The 11,178-nt window shown below is 37.8% G+C and overlaps 1 protein-coding gene across 1 annotated transcript; it reads left to right on the forward strand.

The window, feature by feature from the left end:
- Positions 1–5,604: 5,604 nt before the first annotated feature.
- nptx2b (neuronal pentraxin IIb) lies at positions 5,605–8,979 on the forward strand. Its single transcript, XM_030775666.1, has 5 exons — positions 5,605–6,030; positions 7,202–7,421; positions 7,598–7,848; positions 8,108–8,287; positions 8,752–8,979. The coding sequence occupies exons 1-5, from the start codon at positions 5,605–5,607 to the stop codon at positions 8,977–8,979; spliced, it is 1,305 nt and encodes a 434-aa protein (XP_030631526.1).
- The last annotated feature ends 2,199 nt before the right edge of the window (positions 8,980–11,178 follow it).

Below are 11,178 nucleotides of genomic sequence, written 5' to 3' on the forward strand. Positions count from 1 at the left end.
GGAAATTCAAGATGCAAGATGCAAACAAAGCTGACAGATATATAATTTTCTAACAACTAATCAGCTTAAGTGGCATTTTTCACCGCTTTACTATACATGGGTCATTTTTTTTACCAGTTCGATGTTTGTTTGAGCGCTTGTAAACGGCTTCGATGATATGCGGCGCGCCAAACTGCTGGCTAGTACGCTATATGCTAAATAACCACTCACGCCTACCGCAGTGAGACGCACAAAGATGACATCAACGACATTTGCAGGACAGCAACTTGCGTGTGTAGTATTAACGAAATTTAAATCAAAATAACATGCATTACCGTGATTGCAAACATTACATGTGGATCTCAGCAAAAAAGACTGCTTTATTCAAATCTTCATGCTCATTTGACTAGGCCAAATAGTATGAAAAAAGAGAAAGATTGCATGCAGTCAGCTGTCTAGCGAGCTAAAATTGTTTCCCAGTCAACGCTATAAGCCCACAGCTCAGTGCTTAGTCAAAAACAAACCAACATTTCATATTTCCTAGAACTTCAATAACGCACACCGAACAAACTGTTTAGCTAATATTGAACAAAAAGATAAATTGCTCCAATAAGGAGGATAACACTCACTTACCAACACAGACAGGAAGGACAACTATTTAAACTTCCGCTCCACACTAAAAAGAAGCTGCGGATGATTACAAAGCCCTCCGCCGCTTTGTTGACATTTCTTTTTGAGTAAAGCAAAGGATTTCCTAAAAACGAACGTATTAAGTATGTGTAGAATTAAGTATATACAAATTAAATAGAAAAGCACCTTTGAAATCTCATATGAAAATTACGTGTTAATATAGAACCCGGCGGAAAGATATCTCAAAATGAGCAGCAGTAAGAAGACCATCGAAAACGATGGTCTTACAGTTTCATTGTAGACCGACCATTCGTCGAAAGAGATATATGCAATTTTTAAAAGGATTAACGGCCAAATTTATACGTTTTCTGTCTTATTGAACAACTGTTACAAATGATATGGCACCTCGAACACGAAAAACGCTTTAGTGTGAACTTATACATTTCAAAAGCAATACGTACAGTCTGTGTATATGGTTCATATTCAGATAAATATAGTTTTTTCTGTTTTATTTAATCATTTCATAAACTGACCACATAAGTATTCTGGAATGTGATGCACTGTATATTTGGTGTTGTATCCCGTTGTACTTCATGGACCCGTTCAGACAAAACAAGTATATTAAATACCCACATGGAGGCGCCAGAATACAGTAAAGTACTCGCGGGTGCGTTCATGGCACGCCGCAGCATCAAAGATGCGATGAAGATGTTTTCTAATGGGTCAAGAAATAACACATTTATCATTATAACACCATACATTATTAAAATTACTTTAATAATTTAACGTTATGATTATTTAATTTACCAACATCAGCTCAGTTTGCAAGCCCCAAAAAATCACGAGTGAAAACAACCCAGAACGATTCATTATCTGGAAAACAGCCTAATGCAGTCATAACCTAACGGTACCTTACTGAGATGGTGACCGACTGCCAGGTATATCTGATAGTCATTCCTCTGAAGTCACAAAGAAAAACAGTTCTCTGAACTTGTTTTGTCTGCAGAAATGGACATGTATTATTTGGAGGGGAGATGAGAAATGGTCCTGAGAGAGAGAGAGAGTAGTCCTGCACATGCATTAATACCAAAAAAATGGAAAAGAGAGGACCTGATGAAAAGAAGTATGGAATACTAGAAGTATGGAATCAGAAATCTACGGTTCAGTTACTGAAATGTGCTCTCTGACATATAATATACTTTATTATGACTATCAGTTGAGCGCAATCACAGCAAGGTAAGGAGGACTGCCAGGCAAAAACCAATGCAGCCCAGATGGTAGAAAGGTTACATTAACATTTCAATGGCTTTTCTTTTGAGCTGCGAAAACATAAAGCAGAGATGACAACCTCCCTGAGAGAAATTTGATTTGCCTTGTCTCAATTAATTATTAACTAAACATGCTTGATATCATTGTTACTTCAACTGTCTTCTGAAAGTGATATTCCAATTCATATTCCAGCTTTGCCACCTGAAACTTCAGTATTGAAATGGGAAAAAGGTCATTGCTTTCACACTGATCAGTACATTTGAGGGTTCCTAGAGAGTTTTTAATCAAATGGTAATGGGGTGAATTGGTAACTGAATTAATTAAATGGTAAAAGAATACACACCACTTTGTGGTAGAGCGAGGCCTCCTGAAAAGTCATTACTATGCAGGACTTTGGTCTTATTCTTCTCCAACCTGACTCTGCTTTTTAAGGGCCTTACTTGAGCCGTGGCAATAAATGAAAAGGTGTGTGCCTCTGGCTGTCTTCTGAGAGGAGGCCTACTCACTCCCACAGTTTTGTGTTTTTACAGAGGGAAAAATTCTGCATCGTTAAACTGTGACATTTCCTACCTGTTTCTATGACAAAGTACCCCATGTACCATTATTTGAATGTCACCAAATATTCCATCACCAAGACAACACATCAGAAATTTACAAGCAAGGCATGCAATATTTTTGGAAGTCCACTCTAGCTTGTGCTTGTCCGTTTCATTGTCATCTCACAAGGATTCACCACTGCAAAGAGAAGTCATAACCCTTTGTCCTGTTTATAATCATATGTGAACTTTAAATACTACATTTATTTAATAATAGTAATAATAATATTAATACAAGTTTATTTAGAGCCCAATATCACCATTTATAGTATCAAAGGGCTTTACATGTCTATAACAAAGTCAAATCAAAATTATATTATCCATAAGTTAGAGAAATCGTTATGGCTACATAGGCCCATAGACATTGAAATAAATGATCTTTTCCAGTGATAGTGCACCAGGAGCAGGCTAACACAATATATCCCATCATCAGTATCTCTGCCCAACAAACCCCTACTGTCGTTATCTCCACTGATGTCACCTCCTTAATATATTTCTATGCACATGATATGAAATGCACAGTGAAATCACCCTTTAGCTTTGACAGCACATTTCTTGGTTTTTGTATCTTTGCTGGGGGAGATCACTGAGTGATAAAGAACTTCCACATGTCATCAGCCCGCAGCATTTGGGATCCATGATGGGAATTAGGATCATTACTTTTCGTTTGCTGTTACCATCAGTAGTCTGTCTCAAGGTTCCACATAAAAAACAGTATTCAGGGTAAATACTAAATGGTTAATTAATATCAAGACATATTCTGCACATGATTTGGTAGTGGAGGAATATTTCCACAAAGTTCCGTGCAGCGACTATTGGTTTTTGATACATTTGTTTATTTCGACCGGTTCTGCAAATGAGTAACAGTATGCTACTTGCATACACCATGTTTGATTTAACTGACCACTTTGTCAGTTACAGTATTTTAACATAGATGTGAATGGGTTGACTCTGACTTAACTGGCTCTCGTTTCAACCCGAGAGTGCGCGTTAAGCAATAGCTTAAGACTGCTGCCGAGGGCCTGGAGTGTTGGCACGCTGTCAGCGCTGGTGTTACCTCACCAATAACTTCTACCACTTAGCCTCTAGAGGTACAGCTTAGAGAAACCACTGCTCTCTTACGCAACACACCATGGCTTTGTAGAGTTTCCCATTTAACTGTTTGATGTTTTTGCTTTGGTTCTTCAAACATTTCCCCGCCTCATACAGTGATTCTCTCTGTTCCATTTGTTCACAACCCCCTCTCATGCTGTTTGTTAATGTCTAAGTTTTAACTCTCTGTGAGTCAAAATGAGTGGTTGATTCTGTTAGGCCTTTTAACGTTTCACAGGGCAGAAAGTCATTTATGGTTTTCTTCTGTACGGTTTCTTCTGTTGTCCCATTACACAAAATCAAAGACATCCCTTACATTTAATGGTTTCATGGTAAATACTGACATGTTGTTGTTAACTGTAATGCCCAGAGCTTTTAGACCGGCGGAATTTCTAAAAACTACAGTGAACATATTTAAATGCCTATAAATAAATCTACATGTTTTTGTCATATCTCCACATTATGTGAATTCAGCAGCAAACTCAGGTGGCGACCCTTACTTAGGTACTAGTGTCTGTGGTATGTAAGGATAGGTTGAGTAATACACAACCTATGAGTTTTATGATGTCACATAGGTACATGCTTGCTTTTGGTTCCTAAGATCTAAGAGATATTAAGTCCTTAAAAACTTATATTGAAAATAATATCGTTTATTTATAAACTAACATCAGCTTTAGTACAGAGGAGATGAAACCAGCAGAGAGTTTCCTGCAAGTGTTTTTACTGTCATGTTGCAATGCATTGACAACAAAGTTCAGAGTTCACAACACATACGCGTTTTTATTTATGTTTCGTTTAATAACCACTTGCTTGTGAAGCACTTAGTAATGCAATCACTTACATTTCAGACTATTTTGTGCATCTGTGTTTGATGGTAAGAGCCTGAATGTGTAGACAGAGCAGGTATTATTAGGCACAAGCTTTTAGAACAGTAGCAAGAGGATCATTCAGTTGCTTTTATTTGTCAAAAATACCTAAACCATGAGTGATACGAAAGCGACCTTTCACAAACAGTATTATTAATTCCAACTTCTGAAACCTTAGCTTTAGAACATTTTATGGATTATACATCCCTAATTTATATTTTTACTTATAATTTTTCACTTACAAATTTAATACAGAGAACATACATTTCACCCATATGTGTATTAATATCACTTCTGATTGGAGACTGCACAGATATGCTGTCTTTTGGTCAGTGTGTCTTGAGTACTTTAGATGTATTCAAAGTCTGTTAACAAAAAAGTTGAGAGAAATGAATTGACATGATGAATCAACTTTAATTCATTCTGACAGCTTATTTGAGACCAAGATAGCAAAAGCCTCCACAACAATCAACATATGCACTGTTTTTAATACTTTAACATACAGGCCTAACTGCAAAGCTACTCCACGATTCAAATATTACAGTTATTACAGTGGTTTTAGTGTCATGGGTCTAGCAACTGTTATACTATTGCATTACACAATGCACTGCCTTACTATTTCAATTTTATGATCAACCTTTAAACTTACATTCTTGATGAATGATCCCACTGAGGACGGTCTTGGTGTACTCAGTCTAAAATTCCTCTTTACTCCTGTCATTTCTTTCGTTTCTTTCTTGGTGTTTGCGCATATAAAACAGCAGAGGACGTGAGCACAGTTTACAAATCAAACATCTCATCAGATTGAGCAAATGTTTTTGTCGGTTCGAATGGCACGCAAACTAAGAAAGTCACTGACTCGTATAATTCAGCCAATCCAATTTCTCCATGCCGACTGGTGAAGATGGTACTAATCTGTTCCCGACACAGTTGCTGCTTTTTCCGCCACCTCAGTGTAAACCAGCGGCTTGCGTCAGTTCTCATTACGCAGATGATCTTCAGCCTGCAAATCACCTACTGTTGATTTCTGTGGATGCTGCTAGTACGGTGAGAAGAGAAAGATAACACTGCCCAGCGTCGTTGTCTTGAACAACAGGTGTACATTGTAGCTATCTAGTTCTTCTTCTCTTTTTCTTTCTTTCTTTCTTTCGTTCTTTTTTTTTTAAACTAAAATGGTAAATCTCATCATCGCAATTATTTCGCTGTACTTTTTTACCTGTGGAAAGGTTGTTTGTGGACAAGAGGACAAGGGGAATCGGTTTTTGTGTACGGCAATCCCAATTGATAAGGATGCAAGTTGTCCGGTACCAACAGTGTCTATTCAAGGTCCAACCGTTCAAGAGGAAGAACTGAGAAACACAGTAATGCAACTTCGTGAGACGATTCTACAGCAGAGGGAAACCATTGTAAATCAACTTGGCACCATAAAGGAATTGACGTTAAAACTTTCGCGATGCGAATCTGCCTCCGATGACTCTGAATCCTGGAGAAAAAACCCGAAGGATACCATGGATGATGTTCCTAGAGACCCAAATGACACTATTGACAGTCTCGGAAAGACTATGCAGAGTCTAAAGGACCGACTCGAAAATTTAGAGGTAGGAGTAATGTATTAAAATTTGCGATTAACCTGAGAAAATGAATCCCGTTTGATGCGAGACATACGAATGACTCTCCGTTCCACTATAAATCTTAAGGAATCAAAGTTCCAAAACTCTAGATGACGTCTAAATTGACGCTTCTGGCATAATGTTACCACTTCTTTCATAAGAGACAGTATATTTGGTGATGTATCTGAAATGTGAACATTTGCAGGAGTTGTCAATTCAGAGTGTATGATACAACATGATGATCAACATGGATGAATACTGTACAATGAACCATAAGACACTAAAATACGTATGTAGGATGAGGATGTTCTATGATAGGCTACTTTATGGTGTTTCTTCACGCTTCTGAGTAATTTCTCAATTTATTCTCTGCTCTTCAGGGGTCTAAAATCATTTGAGTGATGTGGACAACTCCGCATAGTCAGCTCCAAAGGTGTTACTATTTTTGTAAAACAAGAAAACCCTGTATGTTTACAGTACGTACGGTTTTTTAACTGGTCCGGCTATTTTGGGAATCATTTGGAAGCGTTGGGGATTTAGAGGCATTATCTCTCTATAGCCTTCTCTTCTACGCTTCAACTAGTGAACACACACCAAAAATACCTGCTGAGTGTGACACTTACCAAGGCTTTTATGGGAAAGGGCTTTGCTATTATACCGATAGTGCTGACCGCATAGTCACCTTGTACCGAAATAAAAGCCCATCTATTACAAACCTTCATGAAAGCCGTGAGACATCTACAGTAGTAACTCATCTGATTCATCTAGTAGATTCTGGAACAGTTTATCTGCATTAATTATCGCAAATCTAATACATTCTGATGCAATCTGATTAATTTTGTTATCGTAGTGTGAAGGGGCTCATAGCCAAATTCATAGCAGAGAGACTGCTGTATACATAACACACTGGAGCAGATAGTAGTAGACATTCGGGGTTTGCTCTTTCATTTGATATTAATGGTTCTTGATTAATGAATAAGGATTACGTTCAAATTAGTTTACTCTGCATGAATCATTCACTGATGTAAACACAAATGTTTAGTAATGGTCCTAAGAGGGTATCGCATGAAAACCTCTTAAGTTGATTAAATATAAATTTGAAGGTATTATTCAAAAAGTTTTTTTTATTTATGACATTTTTGGGGGGTTTTTTTTATAGCAACAGCAGATGCGAGCCAATCTTTCTGGGGCCTCTTTTCCTAACGAGCTTCGGGATTTGATGCAGCGCCGGCTTGGGGATCTGGAGAACCAGCTTCTTAAGAAAGTCAACGAACTGGAGGAGGAGAAGACACAACTGTACAACGAGACAGCAGCTCATCGCCAACGCACAGAAAGCACCCTCAACTCCCTGATGAATCGCATCTCTGAGCTGGAGAGAGGTATCAAACCTAATCATGTTCCCTCTGAGACTCGCTGAGTCAAGCAAATTTTCTGTTTCACTAATTTCCTCATTTATCCACTCATTTTGCTCATTAGAGCCTAGCAGGCAAAAAAAAGTAGAACGTTTGTGTCCATTTTTTCACTCTGAAACATTATTCACACCGTTTGACTTCAGGTAACAACGCACTGAAGTCCCCCGAGGATTTCAAACTGTCCCTGCCCTTACGCACTAACTACCTTTTCGGACGAGTGAAGAAAAGTTTGCCGGAAATGTACACTTTCACTGTGTGCATGTGGCTGAAGTCCAGTGCCAGTGGCAGCCCAGGCATTGGGACACCTTTCTCCTATGGGGTACCAGGGCAGGCCAATGAAATTGTGTTGATCGAATGGGGTAACAATCCCATAGAACTCCTTATTAACGACAAGGTACTTCATGCCGTGATAGACAGTCAAAAGCTGTTTTATGACATCATGATATGTAATCTTCCAAAGCCTTGGCATACGAATATTGATATCATTCAAAATATTGATAATCATAGTTTTTATTCTGTCAAAGTTCTTTAAGGGTTTTTTTTGGCTTATGCTGTTTATGAAAGTGTATCAGTGATGCATCATTTATGTGTAGGAGTAAAAAAAAAAATATTTTGAAACGGTTTACTGAAAACTTACTGCTTTTGCCTCCCAGGTGACACAACTGCCTTTGTCACTCAATGACGGAAGATGGCATCACATCTGCATCACATGGACGACCAGAGATGGCCTCTGGGAAGCCTACCAGGATGGACAGAAACTAGGCTCAGGAGAGAATCTGGCTCCCTGGCATCCCATTAAACCCAATGGTGTCCTCATACTGGGACAGGAACAGGTGAGAACAGCGGCATAACTACCATTTTAGGTGGGAAGGCTTTCAAGGCACTGGTAAGGTTCCGATAGTACTGAATAGTGTGACAGAGAATTTTTGAGTGTTCCATGAAACAATAAATGGAAAAGCCTGGCTCATAATATTTTAATGGACGTTCTATGATCACTGCAATATCCTGGGACTGAAATTTGTCTGCCTGAAAAGTGTTTTGTTCCCAAAATAGAACATGAAATAATTTTTAGGAGCTACAGCAAATCCCTTTCATGAGGCAAGATTCATGAAAATATATTCTGTCACCCCTCTACAGCTTTTATAAGACTGTAATCTGGTTCATGATGTCAGCTTTCATTTATTTTTTAAGAACTCATTTATGCTAGACTTAGCATAACGATACACATCCTTAAAGTATGAATAAAAGAAGTTATTGTTGTTGTCTTAACGAGGCCTGTCGTTTATGGCCTCAACAGGACATCATAGGGGGGCGTTTTGATGCTACCCAGGCCTTCGTTGGAGAATTGAGTCACTTCAACATTTGGGACCGGATTCTTCGACCTGTTGATATCAGTGCAATGGCTAACTGCTCGTCCTACATGCCAGGGAATGTGGTGTCCTGGGTGGACAGCAATGTGGAAGTGTTTGGAGGTGCTTCAAAATGGCCTCTTGAGTTATGTGAAGATCGGCTCTTCAATTCTTAAATCGTTTTTTTTGTTTTTTGGTTGTTTTATTTTGTTTGTTTTTTTGTGCGGACCGGAAAATCAGGAGAGTTGCTCGAAGTTCGGCGAAATGGGAAAAAGAAACAAAAAAACATTATGTTTTTGCTTTTGTGCTCTATTACGATTTTGACAAAAATGAGGGTTCATTCTTGATTCTCACACTGACATAGATTTGCTTAAGAATGGATTCAGTAACGTCGGTTTAGTTCTGTTGGGTTTCTCTCTTTTCTTTTTTTTCAAGGTAATTTGGAATTTTGAAGTAGCTCAAGGACACCAGATGGCATTCTGTCTGTGTGTGTGAATATATATATGTGTGTGTGTGTGTGTGTGTGTGTGTGTGTGTGTGTATATGTATGTATGCCTATATGTGTGTTTGTATGTGTGTGTGAATATATATATATGTGTGTGCGTGTGTGTGTGTGTATGCATATATGTGTGTTTGTATGTGTGTGTGTGTGTGTGTGTGTGTGTATGTATATATATATATATATATATATATATATATATATATATATATATATATATATATATATATATGTACACACACACACACACATATATATATATTGCACAAATTTTCTGTGAGGGCAAATTGTAACAGTGGAATCCTGTGGTGTAAGAATTGTTTTGATTTGCAGCAGAAGATATACTCTGTGTGTCATTACTATGTTTCAGGATTTAGCCCATTTTAACTATACAGATTTTGTATATGTTTGAGCAAAGAGAGCCTCATGAGACATATTGAGAATGTGTATATCTACCAAAACCCATATTGTATGCTGTCATAGTTGTTTTATTTTGCAATTTGTGAATGATAAAAGTGCTTTTAATCAGGTGCCAAATCAAAATAAAGGGTCTGACCAGTTCTGTCAGTCACAATGTTTTCTAGTGAGACAAAATGAAGAAAGAGCAACAAAACTGATTTAAAACAACTTCTCGATTGTTGTTGGTGGATTTTTTTTTCTTCACAAGTGACTTCATTCGAAAACAAAGCAACATAGTCCCGTTCACGGCAGATATCTGTTTTGTAGATCTGAATTGTTTAGTGAGACCTAAAACATTAGCTGTAGTCACCGTTGGCCAGAGGATGTTTAATCTGGAGAGCTGTGACAGACAGGTGGCCTGTCAGGCTTTAGCTGTTCTTAAAGGGATCAGCACAGCCCAGAGATAAAGGTCATGTCACCAAGCCAATGCCAAGAGGACCAAATCTGTAACTGATGTAAAGGCAAAGAAATGAACATTAAACTGCTTAAATTATTCATCCATTCATTCATTCATTCATTCATTTATTTTAGAAGCCGCTTACCCTAATTAGGGTCACGGGTGCTGGAGCCTATCCCAGCGTTAATTGGCCGACAGTCCGTCACAGATGGCTTAAATTACTATAATTACATTACTTTAATGAAATTACTACACAATTACGACAATTAAATAACTAATTTAAAACTTTTCAAGCTATTTTAGGAATGTTTTTGAAGAACTATTATTAAAACAATTTGCAATAATTTAGTTATTAATGCACTGTGGATTATACATATTTTATCAAATGATAAAATCATTTGTGTTTGTTTTTGTAAACAGGTAGAAACTTGAAGTGGGTAGAGTTTAAAGTGGGAGTGATTCAACACTACAAGTCTATCTTTGGATGAAAATCCATTGTCATTGATAGTCATCATATATCATAGGTATGTTTTATCCAATTAATAAAACTTAAAAACTTTAAAAAGAATAAAAAATTAACAATATCTCATGTAGTTAAAGCTTTAGTAGCCTTTAAACCTTTGTGTTGGACAATAGCGACCTTAAATGTGAAATATGTACACAGACCCACCAACCCATCCCCCCCCCCCCAACCACCATCACCTAGCTCTGACACTGAGCAAACAGTTCTTTCTTTTTTTTTTTTTTAAACATGATAGATTTTCATTTGACATTGAAGTTATGCACACTGACTCATCAACTGTCTACACCACCATCCCCATCCCCTTCTTTTGGTGACTCTAAACTAACAGATCATAGAACTTGTTGTGCTTGAGGAGGGGGAAAGAGTAGTGTAGCATCTAGTCACACACCGCAGGCAATTTTTGCTAATTGGCTGTAACGTCAGGTATTTGCACGGACACCTCGGACTTTCGATAGTACTGACTTTGTTTACCGAAACAGATTTATCGGTGGAATGTA

This window comes from Chanos chanos, chromosome 5 (assembly GCF_902362185.1).
Source record: "Chanos chanos chromosome 5, fChaCha1.1, whole genome shotgun sequence".
Classification (NCBI taxonomy): Eukaryota; Metazoa; Chordata; class Actinopteri; order Gonorynchiformes; family Chanidae; genus Chanos; species Chanos chanos.